Source organism: Dryas octopetala, chromosome 6 (genome assembly GCF_963921425.1).
Source record: "Dryas octopetala chromosome 6, drDryOcto1.1, whole genome shotgun sequence".
NCBI lineage: Eukaryota > Viridiplantae > Streptophyta > Magnoliopsida > Rosales > Rosaceae > Dryas > Dryas octopetala.
Genome location: NC_141371.1, coordinates 10,160,031 through 10,183,097, shown reverse-complemented (window position 1 = coordinate 10,183,097; position 23,067 = coordinate 10,160,031). Strand labels below are relative to the sequence as shown.

The 23,067-nt window shown below is 34.8% G+C and overlaps 2 protein-coding genes across 3 annotated transcripts; both read right to left on the bottom strand.

The window, feature by feature from the left end:
- Positions 1-1,232: 1,232 nt before the first annotated feature.
- Positions 1,233-13,634, bottom strand: LOC147282243 (Cleavage and polyadenylation specificity factor (CPSF) A subunit protein). The gene is made up of 15 exons (XM_086247682.1): positions 13,360-13,634; positions 12,940-13,074; positions 12,769-12,848; positions 12,381-12,464; positions 10,501-10,588; positions 10,173-10,333; positions 8,033-10,055; positions 5,979-6,289; positions 5,509-5,824; positions 5,214-5,369; positions 4,879-5,020; positions 4,308-4,384; positions 3,854-3,984; positions 2,495-2,603; positions 1,233-1,897 (listed from the first exon to the last, which is right to left on the bottom strand). The coding sequence occupies exons 1-15, from the start codon at positions 13,525-13,527 to the stop codon at positions 1,700-1,702; spliced, it is 4,179 nt and encodes a 1,392-aa protein (XP_086103808.1). The 5' UTR covers positions 13,528-13,634; the 3' UTR covers positions 1,233-1,699.
- A 620-nt stretch (positions 13,635-14,254) lies between these two features.
- Positions 14,255-17,658, bottom strand: LOC147282242 (mediator of RNA polymerase II transcription subunit 7a-like). 2 transcript variants are annotated; one of them, XM_086248079.1, is made up of 7 exons: positions 17,541-17,658; positions 17,356-17,421; positions 16,441-16,597; positions 16,016-16,085; positions 15,024-15,190; positions 14,865-14,938; positions 14,255-14,750 (listed from the first exon to the last, which is right to left on the bottom strand). In XM_086248079.1, the coding sequence occupies exons 3-7, from the start codon at positions 16,573-16,575 to the stop codon at positions 14,669-14,671; spliced, it is 528 nt and encodes a 175-aa protein (XP_086104205.1). In that variant the 5' UTR covers positions 16,576-16,597; positions 17,356-17,421; positions 17,541-17,658; the 3' UTR covers positions 14,255-14,668. The 2 variants fall into 2 exon arrangements, with proteins under 2 accessions (XP_086104205.1, XP_086104206.1); XM_086248080.1 differs by lacking the exon at positions 14,865-14,938.
- Between the last annotated feature and the right edge of the window lie 5,409 nt (positions 17,659-23,067).

Sequence of the window (23,067 nt, the reverse complement as noted above, 5' to 3'; positions counted from 1 at the left end):
TTTTGACATCATTAATGCAGTTGGGTATGTAGCTTAATTGATGTTATGGACGAAATAAATGAAGCTGCATGCGTAAATGAAATTCAACAAATTTGCCTTTCTCGAATTTATTGTTGTTTGTTGTAGTTGTAAGTTTTTTAAATTGAATGATGAATGATGAATGATGCTGCTGTCGGTTAGATGCAAAAGGCTACCATCTACATCCTCATCATTTAATAATTTAGGTTTGCGAAAAGTGTAGCTTTTATTTTCATATTCAGTTTCGTTGGACCTAGACCAAGTTTGGTTAGACTATCCAGCTATCGAATGTGAAAAATTATTGTATAGGACAAGGTATATCATATTTATTTGAAAATAATAATATTATATACTGATTACATGATTAGTTATTGTAAAAGTAATGTTATATACACTTAGTGTATGTAAGAATTTTTATTGATCCCAAAATGAACTCTTAAGCGGTTACCATTAGGACTAAAGAGCCCTAAAACAACCCATAAGAGTAAACAAGCAAATAATGGAATAATTGTTGGTTTGCAATATTATTTATTTATTTATGATGCCGCTTGTCCTATTCTTCATATTTATCATTAGCCAACTTGTGGAATAGACATAAAGGCGCGTAACAAGTTGCACAAGAGAAGGTTGATAGCAACTCTTATTAACCCATCTGCCAAGTTCAAGTTTAGGCATTACTTGTGTTCAATATGCTATAACTGATAGCATATATACGATCTTATCTACATTGACTGACCACATTATGTTTTTCATACTACCAAGGAGATTCAAACTTAAAATCTCTTCGACAATGAGAAGAAGAATACCACTAAATCACCTTATTCTTTTATATTTAGGAAGGAAAATTCTAACTGAGAACACCTCCGAAATTGCAGAGAGATACCACTAGCTAGACCAATGGATAGTTGGTATTTACCCATCACCTCTAAATTAAGTTAAGATCTACATAAGAGGTAATCAGTCAATAAATGTGGTCTTAAGGAACAATCTTTCAAGAAGTATACTTCCATTCACTATTATTTATTCCAAAGCAGTAGAGTAATCTTCCAAGGGTAGAACCAAGTCAGAAACTTAAATCATCTTATGCAAGTTTCTTCCCAACATGAAGCCCTGGAACTTGTAATACCATCAATGGCTCATTCAACTACAAATGGAAGCATAGAGTTGCATGAGGCAAATCTTCCAGAAAAGAATGAAAATTGTAGTCATAAGAAGTCAAATTTTCTTTATTGTTCACTAGGCCAAAATGTTACATTAATTGTGTTTTAACCAAAAAAAAAATTTGTTTATTTATCTGCAGCCAGAAAAGAACGGCCGCATCCATCTAATATACAGAATGATTCTCATCTATGTTTCTGCGTATAATATGTATGTATCACCAATTGTACAGTACAAGGAACAAAGCAGAATTTGTTACATAAAAGAAGGGTAACAATACATTCTGGTGCAGCAGCAGTTGCACCACTCCTTGAATTAGCTGAAAGAATGTGAATCTACGACACGCTTCAGTATGAGGGTTAGCTTCATGGTATTAACAGTTGAGAATTGAGATCTTGCAACCAAATGTTGCATGGATGCTACTTAAATTGAGCACAGGCAAATAGCTTCATAGCATCGATGCTTCCTCACTTGTACTGCTTGAAAACCCCATTTCCAGCTCATGGTCAGAGGAAAATGGATATTAGTTTAGGGCATAATGAACTCGCTCAAGGAGTTGCACAACCTGGTTGACAGGGATTGGCGAACATTGTGATTTCAAACTGGACTTTACTGTGCCATGTGCGCCAAGAGGCAATGATAATACAGCCTCTTGTTGCATACTTGTGAGCTCCAAGAATTGAGTAAGCATGTCACCATCAAGTATCTTAGGTACTCCTACCTGCTTAAAAAAATATTGCACACGAGCTCACACTCACATTCATTCATGCACATAGAGGCACAAGATAACAGTAACATAAATTTTCTTTTATCTTTACATACATAAAATACGATGAACATCTGATTCACTCCATATGTTCAAAATAAAACTATATAGCAGGTTTTTTTTATGGTCAGAACCTTCTCTCTCCAGCTAATTGAAGGCACATTAGAATTGAAATCCAAACCACCCAATTTATCAAGGTCTTCCTTGAAAACAATTTTCTCAACCAATTATATCCAATTTTAAGAATCACATTCTAAATAAAACTGTCAACCTTGTATGTATACTAAGTGAATCTAACCTGGTCAAATTTGGATGCTAACCTAGACCTACTTCTTTGACAACCCAATCATTAGTAAGCACTAGCAGAAGTAGTGGCACATTCATAGCGACCCCCATAACAAATTTTAAAGGCAAATTAAAATTTAAAAAGGAAAAAGAAAGATCTAAAGATAAATAACAATGCCCCATTTTTATGTATGGTACTAGTGTTCATGCTCATGAAAGCATGCAAGTACAGCAAAGAACATAGATCTAGTATCCTACTGTCCTTACCGGATTCTCACGACTACGGAACTCATTATGATCATTCCCAAGAATAGGAGCAGTTAATGGATGCACCACCAGTCTATCTTGGACAGCTTCTAAGAGTTCATATTCTTCCCTGAAAAAAAGAAAAAAATGATACTTTATTAAGCAATGTAAATTCCCATCAAAATTTACAATAAAAAAAAAACAGACAATGCAGTGCAACATAAAAAAAAAAAAAATTCAACCATTTCAAACGTGACCATATAAACTTTGGTGCATCTGTGGATGAGGCACCAATTACAGGCATGCTTCTTTCTTGCTATTCAACCCATCCAACAATCTTGTTGAATAACCATAACTATATGATTAGCCTCATCAAAAAGCCTGTGGCCCAAGGACCCACTGGACCCAGAAAAGTGGGCACAACCAGGCCTACAACCAATGGACTAGCCAGGCCAACCTATCCCTCTTAATCGGATGGGCCACACTTTTAAGCCCATGCTCTACCCCTGAAGGCTCACCCATTTTTCCCATTCCTGTTGAGCCATAGGCTGGCCCATCAACATAGGCCTGGCCTACACACCTCAAAACTTTCCCTTTGGTTTCATTCTCTCAATTCCTCTCCCAATTTCTCTCACCTTTTCTTCTCTCCAGGTCTTTATCTTTCGATCGCTCTGATTCTCAAATTGTCACATTGTCACACTAATACTCTAATACATGATCACTTGATTGGAGGTCAGATCAATTTCACATAATTGAAAATCAACCCTCCAAATTTCAAGTAGTTAATTATTCTTTTAAAACTATGGTTCTAACAAAACTATCTAAGCCAACGGACATTTAATCAGAATCTTTCGAAGCTCATGAAGGTGATAAAGATGATCTTGATCAACCATTGGTATAATATTGAGATTGTAGAACAAAGCTTCTCAATTCTAATTACCTATTTACTTTTTTGATTCAATAAATAAAGTTCAATAATTTATTTTAGTATAGTTTGGGAGGGCCTGCAAGAGGCCCATGGGTTGGCCGCAGTCTGCAGGGGCTGCATCCCATACATTTTGGTGGTGGGCCTGCCCAACATGACCCAGACCAGTCAAACACCCACAGGGCCAAGCCTGGACTGGCCCACAACCCTGTTTTAACAGTCTTGGCCAAGCCCAAGAACTAAGTAGCATATTGCATATAAGTTGATAGTGACTAGAGACCCACACTTTAGGGTGCAGATTGGTACCTTAACTAAGAAATTGGAGGGAAGAAAAATAAGGTCCCAGTCTGCTTGCTCAAATGACCTAGTGACCTACCACTTAGTGTAGCAAGAATATGGTGCAACTCTGTAGAGACAAATGGGTAGTGAATGAGAATGAAGGCTATTATGCTTACCTTGATATTGGAACGAAGGTTATTATGCTTCCAAGCAGGGTACTCACAATGATAGTGTTCTGAGAAAAGTCAATATTTCCATCACTGCCCTTCAACACATCATCAGCTGGAAGTTTATATGAAAATGATCCCTAAAAAGATAATTATAAATGTAACCACAAGGTGAGCATCGTGACATTTCACACAAAATTAAAAGCTACTTTCAAACCAGAATCTCTGCTATAAACAATAGATATAGTGAAACACCTCAAAATTTTAGTATTCTTGATCAATAAACCCTCTCGTTCTCTTTCTCTCTCTCTCCTCTCGCTCCTTTACTTTTTTCTCTTCTCTTTCTTCCTATTGGTTTTGCGTCAAGTTACAACTAAGTTACTTCAGGTATTGACGATTTGAACTTCAAATATTTAATGCTATCACACCACAGCAGCTAACAACACAGTGTAAAGAGGTGTACCTTCCTGATGCTCATAGCTATCTCACCCATATAATAAGCACAGCTCACAGTTAAATTGCATTCTGGACTAGCATTATCTGGTACACAGTAAGAAAAAGTTAAATGGTGCCATTTTCAGCTGCACTACATGAGCATGAACAGGATCTGAAGTCAAAATGATAGAAATCAAACTAATAAGAAGGTAATTAACAAGTTTCACGACCACCCTTATTTTTCTTTGTCTAGCATCCACCATCATCCTTTTAGTTTAAAATATTATCTATGTTGATTTGCCCATACCTTGATAATAGTAATTCTCTTGACACTGTAGCAATGTTGATTTTCCCATACCTTTTAGTTTAAATTGTCCAATGTTATGCTTGAATTTCCAAACAGACATGCAATTTCAATTCATATTTAGAACAGATATACAAATTGTCCAATGTTTAATCTCTATAAACAATTTCTGAGTTGCACATTGGTGACCTGTTTCCATTCCAACCCTCAATGGGATTTCACAGGACTTAAACTGGAAGACAATAAGATATACAACCATTGATTTGTAATTACACAGAAAACTTCTATGTTTTACCTTCTAAATGATCTGAACATGAAAGAACAGCAATGCTTCCCTTACGATCTGAAACAACTGCAGTATCGACATCCATAAGAATGCAATCAGCAACTAATCTCTGAGATGGATCACAGTAAAGCTGCTCCAGTTTTTTGGAATCCTGCCACACAAGAAATATCAGGACAAATATTTTACATAGATGGTATGAACCTCTTATTTCAAAAATATAAGTCATGCCATAACTTCTAATGAAAAAGTTACATGTAAAAAAAAACGTAAACAAAACAAAAATGAAGGGGGGCTATTTAACCCATGCACCATGCAGAATAGTTGCAGAGCCATAATTGCTTTACCTCATGATAAGCATAGAAAAGGATACCATCACGGCAATCACCAACAGCGATTCTAGTGAAATGTGCAGTCAAAGACGTAATCATAAAACGTGTCCTTGCCACAGCAAACTTTCTCACTCTTGCGGAATTTTCATTTGGAAAACCACATAGATAAAACTGAGAAAAGAAAACCAAGATCTTTATCAACAATCGCCATGCAATAAACCAGATTTGCCTTGCCATCTTGCAACATACAGCACTTTGAAACATGCTTATAGAACAATATATATGGAAAAGAAAGAAGTTTACTACTTACAGCATTACCAGCAGACGCCAAGAAGTAACGATCAAGATAAGGGCAGATTGCAAGTACCATTCCTGGCCATGTGGTTGTATAAGCCAACCGAAACTGCCATGCTTCAGTTTCATCAAGTTTAATTCCATCACAGCTAGTATCATCTGGGCTACTGCAAAGACTACTGGTTGATAGCTGTTCTGTGGCATACCCAATAATTTCATGAAATGGGGAAGCTCGTTGAGAAGATGACCCTGCCTTTGAGCAGAATGTCATAGAACCACTGTCTGAATTTTGCGCGTGTTCAAGACAGAGAACAATAAGACGGCCCTTGGTACTGTTAATAAGAATCCAGTTAGCATGCCATATCTCTGAAATTAAAGGAAAAGAATAGAATAGAGATATGACTATCAAACAATAGCCACAGAGAGGGAGAAGGGGTGGAGGAAGAGAGAGAGAGAGGAGATCAGAAGAAAGTACAGATGGTTTACCTCTCAGCTTCACCACTGGGCATTATGGCTGGGCCAGAAGATAGACTGGTTCCAACCACAAGGACCTGTTCATTTCCAACCCTCACTAACTCCATGGATTTTCCTGTTTCACCAGGTTCAAGTTTGAAAGAAGACAGCACTGACCCACTAAGAGGATCTACACAACATATATCAGATGCACATGTATCATTACTCAAATCAGTCCTCATCACAAGCAATAACTTGCTTTCACTATGATAAAGGACCTCCCTCGGAGTGCCTCCAAGATGAAACTTCTGCACATTAAGCCTCTTACTGTGCACCATCTCTACCTAGAAGCATCATATAACATGGACTAGCATCAAATTATCAATATATCCAACTGCGAGATAATTTTTTCAAAACACTTTATCTTAGTAGTTAACAATTTTTAAGTAAAGAATCCCAGTACCAACATGATCCCCATAGGCTCACTAGAATTTAATGTAAATGTTTTATGCTTACACACAAGCATCACTCACATATGTGAGTTCACGCACACACATGTAGTTTAAAGTACTAAGACTTGCAGTTCCTACTCTCTTATTTTCAGTACATTTGATGTAGTACATTAGGAATCTCTGCCTTAATTACATTCAATTCACTTTAGCAGTCATTTGGATGTACATTCCAATGTACATTCATTCATGGCTATCTTAATTACATTCAAGAAACTTGGACTTTACATTCAATAATGTGCATTCAAGGAACTTGGACTGGACATTTTGCATGTACATCCCTTGATATTTTTAGTAGAAGTATAAGCCTGGTCTTAAGACCCTTTTAATAACACCTTTCATAGAGTTTTCACAAAATCTTTTATTTTCTTTTATTCCCTTGAAGATTCGAGGTCCTATAGAAGATTCCTCTGGGACCCTTACAATCCTAAAGAGTTTGTTCCATTAGTCCTTCCACTACATTACCATTTGGTCCTACCTGCTACACAATGGGAGGTCTTATAAACTCTCCCCACCCTTGATTAAGGCAGAATTTAATCCCATTCCCTTGGGAAATGCCAAATGATTTCACCAACTAAGCCAGCTAGCACCTACAAATCCTAATTTCTTTTCCCACTGGAACACTAATTTAATTCTACTAGGAAACTGATCGTTTATGTACTACACCTTATCACTTTTGATAAATCTAGCCAACAATCAATTAGAATCTAATCAGCCTCATAAATCCATCCAGTTCCACTTATCAGTCTTCCAAATATTTTGATCTCAACTCAAAATTCACAGGCAGATGACACTATGGATATTTCATATCCATAGGTATGTCCAGGGAATATCTCCTCTGTTTTAGGAGGCAAAGGCATAAAGCATAAGTGAAATTCAATCAACTGAGTTACTCCACTCAATGGGCTATACAAACCATCAACTTTTTGTTCCCATAATCCTGTAGAAATATCTAACCTGAAGAACATGAATCTAGGTCCAATTTTAATCATACAATAGCATAGGACAAAAGTTTGTAACTAGAAGATAATACCCATAGTCCTATGTGCCTGAAGAAAATAAGTGATTGAGAATGAATAAATGTATATTTTCGTATTTAACTTCTGCCCTTCATTGACATCATATATAACTGTACTTTTACTTCATATATTTTGAATGCAAGCGATTTCAAAACCCTGACTAAGGAAACATAAGAGGTGCAGCCGACCCACCTGCACTACACCTCATTGTATTTTTAACTTCATATATAACTTTACATTTAACTTCATAATTTGCTTCCCAGTCCTACAGGACTAGTTGCTCAGTACAGCAGTACTCCATATTTAACTTCTGCTCTTTCTTTTCTCGCAAAGGCCATCCAGTTATACTTAAACATTTAAACATTTTTCTGTTTTTTCTTCAAAATCCAGTAGCTGTAGTTATTATGAATAAACTCAAAGGTAAAATTTTTGCACTTTTGCTTATACAATCCCTAGATTGAAGGCATAATTACAAGCTGACAAAAGTAAAACTATGTTCAACAAAATAAAAGCTATGGACCAACAGGAGCACATGACAAATATAGAATAGAGCTCTTACCAAATGTAGACTGTTATCTGCAACAAATAAAATTCCCTTAGGGCATTCAACATAGCATACAGGAGTGACATGTGTTGAAGATTGAAACGAGATAGAAGTATATGAGAGACTGTGTCTCGCAGTATGCAACAACCAAGGCCTATCACTGAGAACAATTATATCACCATCAAGTGAGTCACTCAAAGAAACCAGGAAAACAGGAGTGATGCCAATCCGACGGATAGCAATCAATTGCAGATCAATAGGCTCTTTTGTCTTCTCAGATAACTTAACATCATACATTTGTTGTCCAAAAGAGTTTGCTGCTGATATGCTCGATAAAACAGTACCTGCATTAACTGAAAGGGAACTGACAGAACTGTGACTGGGGAAAACAGATAAAGGCATTGTAGAGGCAGCAGGCCATTCAAAACGAAGCAGCATTCCATTCCTCAATCCCGAAAGAACATACAATCGGTCAACTAATACAAGCCTTACATCTTGAGGAATGCAGCCACTAATAGCAGTTCCTAAAGTGTTTGTTAATGAGATCGTCCCAGAAGCAATCACTCTCAGGCCTTCATTCGGTATAAGAGACAAAACTTCCACTGAAGGCTTGTGAGTTCCAATGACAAAGATATTACTGATGTCAACTCCAAATGGAAGGGCAGCCATACGGCTATTATCCACCAGACTGTTTGAAAAACTTGTACACTTTTTGTCAAAACATTTTTGAGGAATGGAGACACATGACAATTCATTTTGCAATCTCAAATGCTGCATTTCATATATTTCAAAATGATGCATTGAAAGCATTCTGACCCCAAGAATAAACAAAAAGCATGGATTAGATGAAGAAACAACAATTAGATTATTCCCAACAGCCCCCAAACTGATACTCATATTTTCTGGGAACCAGGATGTGCAAACTGGAGAAGACAATGGAATACCTTCAGCATGGGCAGCCTTGGTGGGCAAACAGAGCCTAACTGCACTTTTGTGAATCTGGACCAATAATCCATCATTTACAACGCCACACGCCAAAGTACAAACATCAGGCTGGAAACCAACTGAATCCGTCACATCAGTAAAGCTTAAACCAACTGATAATACCCTGGTCTCCTCCACAAATGATAACACAAGAAAAGAATGGTAAGGATCAATTACTTTCATTCGTAATGTCCAAGTACCCGTAATCCCTTGATAAATGGGTGCAGTCCTTAGTAGCTTGTCCACACTGATACCACTTCTAATAATCCTTAATGACCCCTCCGGTGCTACTCCACAACAGGCAAACATTTGATCATGTTTTTCATCATGATAATCCACAACTGACATATCCAACACTGGGGCAATATTTTGAATAGGACTTGTGTAAAGAAGTGTTCCATTTTCCATTTTCAAGACTATCCCATCCCCCATCTCTACTAGTGCAGCCAGAAACCCGCCTTCAACCCACAAAACTGCTTTGCATGGTAAACCTTTGTAAAGACACTCAGATTCTTGAACCTTAACACCATCAGGATCAAAGACAATTTCAATCATAAAATATTCTCCAGTATCTACACAAATGATCATTCTTGGATTTTTAGAATTCCCCGGTTCCCAACTCCATGAACACACATGTTTGCATATCAAATTCACATTGCTATTGTCTTTTTCACCATCTATAGACATGGGAACTAAATCACTCAGTTCCAGTAAAGCACGGGCAGCTACATTAAATAAACCTCCTTCATCATCCTCATGTAGTCTAGAAAAATCGTATACTCTGGATGACTCTTGAACAAAATTCGGCTCCTCAACCAGAGTAGATAAGAAATTTGGGTTTGTTCTATAGACACAACACGGGTTCTGTGCATCTCTAAGATCCATTAAGAGAGCATCACCCTCCCTAAACAAAAAGGCAAATCCATAAGAATGAGGGACTTCCACAATGCTATGTGCTAATGGTCCATCTTCAACATACTGAGAAATAACACAAATAGTCTGTTCTCTAATATTCCATCCCAGTAACAGCAATTCATTAAGGACTGCCTCTCTCCTGCAATGCCAAAAATTTTCTCATTGTGTGAAAGAATGAATTTTATCCTCAAAGCCATGTAAACAATCAAAAAACACAACTTTTTGGAATCCCTAAAAAATATGCATATAATCATACCTATTTAGAAGAATGGCAAGTACAGGATTATGCCCCTTACTTGCTTGACTAGGATGCTTTGAAATAAAGCTCATGCTCCATATAGTACCACATATACTGTTTTTCTGGATGCTCCTGGGAGCACTTGTATCTACTTCATTTTCAGGAGGAAAGATTATTTTCTGAAATTGTGAGACAACAGAACATCTGAATAACTTTGCATGAAAAGCTGGTGCCCAAAAAGTAAGTAACGCAGCTTCATATGTCTTTTCTATATAAACAAAATTCATGTCCTAAATACATTAGTGTAAAACCTATCATAAGAAGAGGGGGAAAATAGTGGCTCAACCTTATCAATAATTTCGCTGCCTCCAGAAACTGAAACAGAGAACATAGCCAACCGGTTTTCATAAGCACTAGCAGCGATGAAACAGCCACTGTAAAAGCATAAGGCATAGAAGTAAGAACTATTGGTAAATAAGTGGAATACCAAGAGCTTTTATATATTCATTATTGTCTGGAATGAAGTGCTTTCATCAAATGATGCATGTAGGCTTGGACCCTCCCATCCCAGGGGTGGCCCGATTCACCTTAGACTGGTAGGGAAGAGAAACTATTGCTATGCAGGAGTAGATCTTTCAATGGACTAATATAGCACACATGGCAAGAGCACAAGAAAAGAACAAATATGTAATAAACACACCAAGGGATGTTGTGTTCTACTCCAACATGCTACTTTATATCAGTGAATGAATTAACTTCAAAAGAGTTTGCATATGCTTCTTCCACATATAAGATAAATAAAATTCTCTCATATGTATTATTATTATTGGTTAAGAAACTCTCTATTTTTATGTGACCCATTTCTGTTGAAATTTTTTTCCCAAAAACCAAAGCTTACAAGTGTTACACAAAAGACTTATAGCTGTTTGATAGAAAATTTTTGAAAAAGAAAAAATCAAAGTTAAAAGGTAAGTAACATGATGTAGGACAGTAGGTTCATGCATCTGTCATTAATGCTTTAATGACTGTTCCTAGCTTTAACACATCTAGAACATGCATTTGTTTTTGTTTTGTTTTTTTCCGATACCCAGAAATCCCCTAGACCCACTTCACAGACCCAGGCTCGGAACCGGGGCCCCTCCTGCCGAACCCTACAATCTTTAGGAGGCAGGAAACTCTAGCAAATAGCTAGGTAGGTATCTTGAATATGCATTTGTCATTAATGCATAATGTACATTCATAAATGTATGTATCTACTTTAGTCCTATATAAAGGCCCTTTTGTAGCTTGGATTAGGCATCCAGATTTTGATATTTTGAAACACAATTTTCAGAGAGTTTTCCATCTATCTTTGCTTTCCTATTCCCTTGAGTTTCAAGGTCATTCTAGAGAGGATTGCTCTATGACCCTTAGTTTTCTAAAGAGTTTTGTTTAATTAAGTGCTTCCGCTACATTATAACAATTATTTAAAAACAAAAAATATTATCCCATACCCCACTGGTTCACCTTTTAGTTCAACTCTCACTTTCTAAACAGTATTAATTTATCTCCCTCTCCTAACTAACAAACCAAAAAAATAAATTATTATTTTTTTTTTTTATTTAACAATATTTGAACATAAACTTTTCTATAGCAGAACAACATACATAGCTCATGTAGTGCAAGAAATATAAAATTGCATTAAATATTTTCTCTAATATCCTAAAATTTGCAAGGAAAACAACACGACATTTAGTAAACAAATAAACTATATCTCTTTATTGCTGCAACTAGTTTAGGATGCATATCAAAGAACCAGGGAATCTAAGCTATTACATAGAGGCATGGCACCAAAAGAGAAACAAATACTTATATCGTAAGTACAAAATAATTCCCCCTACCATAGCCTATCCTCAGCTTAATTGGAAGAAAAAAATATGAAGATAAGGAAATTACACAAGTAAAAAAAAAAAAAAAAGAAAGCATCAAAGTTACATGAAAATATGAACTAATCATAAGCTTCCTCATTATCCAATTGCATACAACATATAACTTCCTAAAGATTTTCCTTCACACTACAAAGCTACTTCAAATAATGGCCAAAAGCCAAGATCACACAAAAAAATTTCGTCTATGGCATTTCAAGGGAGAGAAGAAGGAAAATGTATTTGCCGGAAATACAAATAAATCAAACGCCATCCTATAAAACATTCTTTTTCAAACTTCCAAACCACGATGGTGACTTACCTGGAATCAATGGCTAGCATTCTTCCAAGCTGGTTCCTTGAATTTCCAGGATTAGAAAGTTCAACTTGTGTCACAGGGAAAAACCTAAGTAAGCATCTCCAATTATGAGAAGAGTAAGCGGTGAAAAAGGGAGGATCGTTAGTGTGGAAAATTTGAAAGATAATAATTGGAGGGCATGTATGTTTAGGTTCCATGTGTATACTTGGTGGAATCTGGCATATCTTAAGCAAACCTTTTTCATGTGTATACTTGCTCGCCATGCACTTGTATGGTCTGGAGAGGCTTACTGTCTTATTTAGGTGCTTTATCAGTTTTCGGTTTTATTGCACTGCTAATAGAGAAATAAACAGTAATCAAAGTGGATCAAAGCAAGAAAATATACATTTACCTGTGCATTTCATTGCAAAAAGAGAGAAACGAAAGCTTCCCAGAATCAGAGATAACAACCAAAAGGTCTTTACCCAGCATCTACCACAAGAAGATGAACTTTTTCCAATGAATAAAATTTAGTTAATTCATGAAACAAAAGGCTGAAAGATTCTTGATGTAAACAAGAGACCTGCGGGTTTTTAGTGCGGAATTTGTCATTCCATGGTAGGATGGCAAGGTCTTTAATGGTGCCAAACACAGGCTGCTCACATATAGACTGTACAATCCCATCTTCACCAATTATTACCAACTCTATGGAAGTCTCCTGGAAATTCAAATGCCACCAAGAATTAACAACTATATTAAACTATTTACTTCTAAGCTTGGGCAAGAGAAATATCCAGCCAAAAATGAGCCAAATTTTAATATAAATCGAAAACCTATGTGGAAAATAAGATCATAGTTGTTTCTAATTAAGGAAAATCACAATGAAATAAGAAGAGATTGATCGATTGATTGATTCCGAGACTACCCTACTGCTCAAAAAAACAGAAGAAAGTGCGTGAAAAAGATGAAACGTGAGGTAGTGAGAGAGAGAGAGAGAGAGGACCTTGCCGAAGACGATGTCGTAGGAAGTGGGAGAGCGGATGCGACCATAGAGGACCTGAAGAACAACGCTTCCTGGGAGAACGCACTTGGCGAGGTAGTGGGAACTGCTGGAGGCCGACGACGATGATCGGGACTTGGCAGAAGAACACTCTTCCTCTGAGACCGCCATTGACGATGGCTCTGAGAATTTTCAGGCTAGGGTTTGTGTTTGTTTCTCGAGAAAACTGGAGTCGTTTGGTTTTCTGACAAATCAAAAAGTTATTTTCTATTTGTTAGGAGCTTGTCATGGCTCCAGGTGGCTTACTACGAAGACGTCCCGAGTGTCCAGAGAGATTATTTAATGTTTAACGGTGATCTTTTTCCAGATCACTGGATTTGGTTATGGTAATTATTTTTTGCTTGGGTACAAATTTATTTGTTAATTTTTATCAAAGTAATAAAAGTGATGTCTTTTCTTGTAGTAAATTAAAAGTGATGTTAGAACTTAGAAGTATTTAACCAATTACACTGGCTAAACCGATCAAACCAAATTATTTAGGGTGATTCAGTCACTATTTGGGGTTTGGTAAGTTATTTAAACTATTTGTAAACCACTTAAACCCAACAAAACCGAATAAGTTTTAATCAATGCCTCTACTCCAATCAATGATTGTTTATGTATCTACTCCATTTAAAGATTCACAAATTATAAAACAAGATTATCAAGACGACATTTAGCATTGCTTTGTTTGGATAGGTAGTAAAAGAACCTACTATATAGCATGTACTAGTGTCCTACTTGACCTAACATATCAACAAATTTCTGTCTCTTAAAACGGATCATCTAACTAATATACGAGTTGAATGTAAGAAAAGAACCGTATACAACATTGTAGATTTGTAGTCAAAAGATTTTCCAAAGCATCTCATTCAACAATGACAAATTGACAAGAATTTCAGTGTCATGTGTTACATGAGAATTCTATCACGGTACTGTCATTAAACAGTTGTTCTTTTTTCTGTTTACAATCAGAATTGAATCTAGGATCTACCCTCCATCTCACTCCACCCATGCCAGTTGAACTAAGGCTCGAGGGCACCGTCATTTAAAATTAGGTAATTACAAGATGGAAATAAGACACTTCTTAGTTCTAAAAATTAAAAAAGAGAAACAGCCTGAGAGATAAGGACTTTTTGCCCTTCTACATTGGCATAATGCGATAAAGAGAGAATTTTCAAATACATTAAGAATTAAAGGTACTAGATGCAAGTATGCAACTGTCTAAGAGGCTTGAATCATGAGAACAATCTTGAGCAGTTGAGCACACTCCCTACTTTAACATATAAGATGCACTAGTGTCCTCCAACGTTCCAAGGGATTCCTTGAGAAGTCTTTGTGCTTCTTCTCTCCTCCTAAACAAGAAAGTGAAACCAACGGTCACAAGAAATTACATAGCATTCAAACATGGAACATTTCAGTCTCAAATGTCCATAAAGCTTTTCAGTCATTGTTGATTGAAAGTATACCTCTTTATATCCTCCACAGCTTGTTTACGACGTTGGATCTGAAGTTCTAGAATGTGAATTAGTGTCGCTCTAGCCTATATGATAAATGACATTAGAAAATAAAGTAATTCCTCAATCGCAGGCCAACAAATCATATCCCAAGACCCACAAATGTCTTACCTGATGGGGCCGCAACGAGTTGAGAAGATGATGTAAGTTCTTGAATATAAGAGATATTTCTTCCACTCTCCTAGCGTATTGTGATGGTCTCTCAACAAGAATATCAGCAAGCTCCAAAATGTGAAGTTGCAATTCTCTGTTAAGTGACCTCAGCTCCTTCTTAAAATCTAAAAAGGATCACCATTTTGTCAGAGACAGCATAACATTTGAGAGGCGATAATCACTAGGACTAAACACGTGCACGCACATGTAAAAAACACTAGAATAAACACAGCCATACACACTTGTACACGAACACAGTTCTTATCGGTTTCTTGTTCAGAATTATCAATCAAAAATAACTCTGCAAACCAAACCACACGAAATCACTCTAACATAATCCCCTAAAATTCCTCTCTTGTCTGGATTGTCAAACATTCTCCAGAAGTTCCTCATTTCAGGTTGACGCACCTCTTAAACACTCGTATTTCACCAAATAGGGCTCATTCAAGGGATCATAGACTCATAGTTTAGTCATCTAGATCTGATCTATCATGACAACATTAGCTAGGATGGGTGCATATACCCCAGAGCCTAGAAAACTATAACAATCAATCAGAAATGTGGAGGAACATTTCTCAACAGTTGCTACATGAAAACTGACATGCAGCAGTTCTACAAACAAGAAAACTAAAATGGGCCGATGTATACAGTTGCCTCCCAATGTATTACATATGTTGTTCTTTTGCAGGAAAGTTGTAGATAACTGCACTCAAGTGAGCATTTCTCAACCTAGTAACTGTCTGCTAACAAGCCAAAGAAAATTCTCATTAACTAGTTTATGAAAAGAAAAAAGAAGTAAAATTACATATTTCAAACAACTGTAAGAATAAGCTGCTTTAATTGATTATTGGACAATGCTTGAAACAAGATGTTCAGGTCGATTCCTAAAATTCAGTAGTATTTGCCCATGACAAAACGAATAATTAAAAGTAGAGCAGAGGTACATTTACCAATGTTTGGGCCTTTTGGGTACAGTTGACGCACTCCTTGTTCTTCCAAGCTTGGAAGTACATCATCAGTCTATATAAAATAAACATAAAACTAATTATGAAGAAATTACAAGGAAAACAATGAAGATCAAATCAGAGCTTATCAGACATTGATAACATGAACACAATAAAATCTAGAATCTTATGTATTTTGTAAGAGGATGACCCAAAACCTACAACTTTAAAGGTACTAATATTGCATGGCTTAAGCAACTGCTGAATATGAGGTATACATTCTTCAAACAATAAATTCAACAAGACCTAAATTTACAACAAAAAATTATGGCGTCCGTATATCATTAGCAACAAAGCAATGTTCAGAAATTAAATTTACCATTTTTATATAAATTTTGAGAGGAAGAATGCAGAGAATGGGAAAAGCTCACTGTGTAATTGCCACCATAGCAAATGTATGTCCCTTCAATCGGAGGGGGTGGCTCTGGAGCCGATTTGGGGTCTTGCAAGTAATCTTTGTAGAGCTTATAATATGGTGGTGGTGGTGGGTAGGTCGCTGTAGCCATTGCAAGCACCTTCTGGCCAAACCTAACATCGGCCAAGTCAAAGAAAACAATAAGTTCACCTTGAATGACTTTGGGGGAAAAAATCGATTTCTCACAAAGAGTTTTACCTAAAACCCTAAAAGTCAAAAGATTTTTCAAAATTTAGCTAATTGATTACCAGGAGTTCCATACAACCCTAATTCCCCATTTGGTTAGTGACAGAGCACAATAAAAGAAAACAAATAGATTATTTTTGGTACAGCAAATTGGTCCTTACATAAAATAACCCTAGTATGGAAAATGCATATGCTACACATAAATATGAACTGGAAAAAAAAATGCAACAACAAAAGAATTAACAAACGTGTAATGCAAATATACAATATAACACCGTTGAAGTTATGCAAGTCAACATGACTCGATCAAGAATGCTAGAATAGTTTTAACTCCTTGAGTTATTTATATTGATAAATACTCGAGAAGCCAGCCATGGAATAAGCTTGATTCATAGTTCACAATAGTGCTACCAGATAAAACTAAACAGCAATCAAAACATAACCAAATTAGCACGAGGTAATGGTTAATATTATATATCCAGCAACCAAATTGGCACAAGGCAATGGATAATTTTCTATACCCGTCAACCAAACATAACCAAATTAAAAAAAAAAAAAAAAAAAAAACTAAAACTACATAACAACTTTGGTAATAGAAAGGAGACATACACAGACATTGCCTTCCACATATTTCTTTTCCATAAAAATTCAATATACAGAAATATTCAAATGCAAGAAAAATTACCTAAAATCAGAAACCCAACTTCTGCAGCTCAATTGGAACTGGGATTTGATACAAAGAAAGAACTGACTGAAAGAGAAAAATAAATTAATTATATACCTCAAAAATAAACCTAACTTCAGAAGAAAAAATTATGACAAAACCCATGCAACAAAAACGAAGCTTTAACAATTGAGGAGAGAGCTTACCTTGCAGACTTGCAATGGGGCTGTGATTACGGAGGCGTGCAAATGGTGAAAGATGAAATGGAAGTTGAGGAGAGTGAGAGAGGGGTTGAGAGTGATGGACTGCGCAGTGTTGTTAAAGAGGCTGGGTGGACTTGTTTGTGATGATGGCCCAATGGCCCATATATCTATCTTTTTTTTTTTTCTGCTAAATTATATTTGGTTGCCATTCGGACCCAATTTTTTATCAATTGTTGGGACAATTGAATGAAATGTAAATTTTTCAATTTTATTTTAATGTAAATTGACTATTAAGGACAAATATTTAATTTAAAATTTTAAAAATAATTATTTAAACTATACCCAACAGTTATGTATTCCCAACATCTCTACTCATCTCTTCAATATCTCTACACACTTCTCCTCTTTAAAAAAAACCTTTAACCCCACAACACTAAGTCACAAACATTCTCTATATCAAGGCAAACAAGCATAATATTGATTAATGGATGCTCAAATTGCAGTTTGGAAGTCTTCATGTTCGGCACATCAGTGCCAAATATGTTCTAAGTCGGAAATAATCCACCGAATACGTACTAAGCAATGTGTTTGGTAGTCAGCTACCGAACGGTTCTAGAAAATTTTTTTAAAAAAATGTTTGGCGTTGTTGCACTAAACCTCCCTATATATGTTCGGTTGTGCAACACCGAACATCCTAATAGATGTTCGGTGAACAAAGTCCAAACATAACTCGAATTATTTTTTTTCAAACCCCTCTCCATTTTGTTCAAATTCGACATTAAATGGTTATGATTCAAATTATTTCATCCCAAACATGAATTATATAACAAATAACTTACATTTGAAGCCCTAAATCTAATATTTGATTCATAAAAGATTTGACTGGGTGTGATATTGATTCAGTGGTCGTCGTCGTCATCGTTGGTAGTGTTCGGTGGTGGTGCAATTGGATCTCACGTTTTGGTAACGGTGGTGGAGATAGAGTTTGGTGTTTATGTTGAGTATAGAAAGTAGAATAGATTGGATGTAGTGTTGAGTTTTAGTAAGGATAATTTGAGAAAACTTGTTGGGTATACTAATAAATTTTTGTAATTTCTAATTTTTAGTTGAGTATAGAAAGTGTATTAGGGCTACCGATAAAAAAATAATGTCAGAATAGCAGCACCCTATATTTGTAATCATGTAATTTGATTTGTTTCACCCAAATTGGAAACAACCTGATGTTAGTCATTTTAAATAAAATGTGGATCCTGGCAAATAATAATAATAATAATAATGAAATGTGGATGGTGGTTTTGTACCCGTAAGGCCGTAAATTTGTAATGGGTGTTGGGCTATGCTGGTGTGACATTTTTTCATTTATTTATTTATAAGTCTACTTTAGACTTTATTTATTTACAAACTGACATATTATGTGTCACATTAGTTGATTACCAAACTTATGAAATAATTTGATGTATGTAGCATTATTGGTTAATAATACTAATACAATATTTATCGTTTATCGATATATATAAAGCAAACAGGATTGCAAAAATTGCCAATGCTTAATTTAAATGCCAATATAAAGAATATTATAAGTAAAGGGTAAAATAGTCAAATAAGCAGCCTATTAAAAATTGAAGAGAAAAAAGAAAAATGAGAACGTGTTCCTCTAAATGAGGAACCACAAACAACATATTTAAAAATAAAATAAAAGCTAAAAAGTCAATTGGGCATACTAATAGCATTCTGTAATTTTTTCTTTTCCCACATATAGGCTTGCAAAAACTGCAATTATTGGTGATTCATTATTGAAATATTTTTTAAGTTTTGAAGAATCATACTCTTCAAAGCCCACTTTCTTAGCCCAATATTAACTACCCTCTTGGCATGCGTTTCACGTGTGTTAATTAGCCTTTTTATTAGGTATTTTGTTCTCTTTATTTTATAATTCTCACTATTTTCTATACGTTTTAAGGTGGTATGGTATATTTTTTTATTCATTAAATTTTGTTTTAATAGTTGTATTTTATAATTATACCCTCATTTATTAGATTATTTTTATGTGACTGTTTTGTTAAATAAATGATATTTTAACTATACTTATTTTTTGTGAAGCTTGTAGTAGTAAATTCTTCTTCCGACTTTATAATAATAAAGATGTAATATAACAATTAAGCATTAGTTACCTGATAAAAAAAACATTAGTTAAAAAAATAACAAGTTTACAATTAAATCAAAAAAGAAAATCAATATTTTCCTTAAGAACCCGAGGGACGAATCTAGCTTTCCTACTGGCATGGGCTGGAATGTTTGGGTGGGCTGAGCTAGGCTAAATTGAGTTGGGATTATAATGAGCTAGGCTAGAGCCCATACAATCCTATAGCTAGATTCGTGGTATTACACAAAGAATCAAAGATAATTGGTAATAATGATTAGTACAAGTGTACAACAAGTGTGTAAAACCTAATATTCCAACAATAATTCTTTTAACATGCTTAATAAATAAGCTTTAATTGTAAATATCTACATGAAGTCACAAAATTTTTCTGAATATATTTTGGGGTGTAGTGTCATTTCAAAATTGTGTCATACCATTCATATTAGTTATATGAAGATTTAATATATATACTATACATAACTTGACAATTTCATAATACTTTTTTAAAATAATGGAAAGAGTTTTTTTTTTTAAATAATTAACTTTTAGACATTATTATGATTATTTTGAGATATTGGTGAAAATTAAGTACTCCTTAATGTAAACGAAATACAAACTACACACAATACACTAAAGTATGTTATCTTCACTTTTCCGTATTAGAACTGAAAGAGGATTGTAAGGTGTGACATGTAATGGTCAATGAAGTGGAATAGGTTAACCAATTCAAGATTCCACTTCACCGTGCTCAAGATGAGCAACTCAAATCCTTTAATGAAGGTTGCGGCCCGTGTGGGTAGTGCTTTGAGCATGAAGTAGGGATGAATTTCACCAAAGTTGATTAGGAATATGATTTTGAGAAAGGCTTTTTTTGCACTAATACCACCCATATTATTGGGGGTGTGCTCAAATATCACCTATAAAAAAAAATTTGACAATTAATCACCCAAACTTTCACTAATGTACTCAAATAACACCTGTTGTTAGTTTATGTCAAATGAGTTAAAATAAAGGGTATTTCCATCTTTTAAAATACAACCCTGTTTTACCTCACATTTATCAGTCACCTCATGTATAATGGCGCCAAAATTGGGTTGTTTTAGTTCTTTTCCTCCAAACCCCGTTCTTCCCTCCATCTATTTAATCAAGTTTGACATAAAAAATTGTTCATTTGACCAAAAAGTTGTTGACCAAGAACACCTAAAACTCAAAAGAAAATAAAATAAATCAAGGCCTTCCAATTCAAATGAACCTGCAACTCAAAAGAATGTAAAATGAATGAAGGCCAATTCCAACTCAAAAGAATGTAAATGAATCTGTCTATAAGACTATGACCACATACCTACAACACAATAATCACACAAAGGCCAAAGCCCACCAACAAAGTTCAAAGAATACAAAAAGAAATCGAACAAGAAAGATTTCGCACAGGGGGAGGCATTTACTAGTGATTGGAGGGTCCCCATTAGATCTATATCGCTCATCTCTGCAACTTGTATATGTCGAGATTCCCAACAGCCTTCAATTTGTCAACAACCCACAACAAAAATCAGCCCCAGAATCAATTTCACAGTTAGTCTCGCTCTAACTTTAGGTCTTTTTCGAAAGGTAGATCTAAAATTCGTATTGCTTGACATGCTTTTAGGGGTGATTTGATGAAATTGCCCTCACATGTGACCAACACGTGTGTGTTTTTAACTTCTATTTGATAGAAACTCATAGCTATAAGTGGCATTTGAGCACACCCCCATAGTATGGGTGGTATTAGTCAATGAATTAAATTTCGAAATTTTCGGCGAAATTTCGCCGAAAATTTCGTTTTTTTAGGGTGTCGAAATCGAAACACATGTTCAATAATTTTTCGGAAAAATTTCGCCGAAATTTATCGAAATTTACCGAAATTTATCAAAATTTATCGAAATTTACCGAAATTTATCGAAATTTATCGAAATTATCAAAATTTTCATATTTTCTATTTTTTCCAAATTCAGAAATTCACCAAAAATAGCTCGAGACTCCAAATAATTCACCGAAAAATTCTACGAACTCGTATTGACGAGTACTAATTTCCTATAACCTCAAAATAGTCAAATTGCTTTCAAAAAAATTATGAAAAATCTTACTCTTATAATTTAATTCTGAAAAAATAATAATCGTCAAGTTCTTGAATTTTCATTTTCTAAAATTCATTTACACACAACTAAGCTCTAGAACCACAACCAAAGGTCTAAGTTAGTTAAAATAAATTTAAAGAAATTTCTAATTCCTTTAAACAAACCTTAAAATAAATTTGAAAAATTTAAGTAACAAAATTACCATAAGCCAAAATTTGGGTTGTTACACTTAGTGAAGACAAAGCTTAGCTAAGTAAGAGACACGGAAAAAAAGGAAGGAAAGATAAAAAATAAAAAAAAGATTGAAGAGAGAGGCACGGGGAAAAAAAGTAAGGAAAGAAAAAAAAAGAAAAAAAATGAGGGGGGGTTTTGGGTCTTTGGGCAATTGGAAAGAAGAAAAAAAGGTTTGAGATTTCTTTTAGTTATTTTAAACCTTTAAACTTTAATACATTTATATATAAAAAAATAATTAAAAGTATCCTAAAAGGCTTAAAACCTAAGATCCTAAAAAATATAGAGTATATAGGGTTTAATGTATAGATTATAGAGTATAAAGAGTATTAGGGTATATAGAATATATAGAGTATTAGGGTTTAGATTTTAGTATATAATTAAATTATATAGTATAAATAATATACTAATTTAATTTAACAGTATTTGCTCCAGCGCGCATTATATTCACCTTATATCACATGAAACCTACTATATAATTTGATTTCTTCAATGTTTTTTATCAATTTAGTAGATAATATGTTAAATAAACATATGGTAAAGTTTTATTCAAAATTTCTGTCATTTCCATCTAATTTCTGTCGAAATTTAAAAATCTTCGAAATTTCCGTCGAAATTTCCATCGAAATTCGAAATTTTATTCCTTGGTATTAGTGCAAAAAAGCCTTCGAAAAATATAATTACGATTCTCGAGACTGTATTGAATATGTGGACTGCGAGGAGTTGTCTTTTCAATCTATATGATTAATGAAATTCTATTTATTTTTTCAATTTGCTCATATATATATATGTGTACCATATATGTATCAATTTATTTTATAAAAATTATCACAAAAAAAAAGTATTTTACAAAAATAATAAAAAAATAAAAAGAGGGTCTTCTCTTTTTTGAGCCATCGGCCATCGAGATCAAAATAGGGCCACACACATAAACCAAGCTCAGTTGAGTAACTCATGCATATATGCCTCGGAACGACCCATTTAGAATTGGACTATCCAATCCAATATCATTACTTGTAAAGTTAATAGTGAACTTATTGAT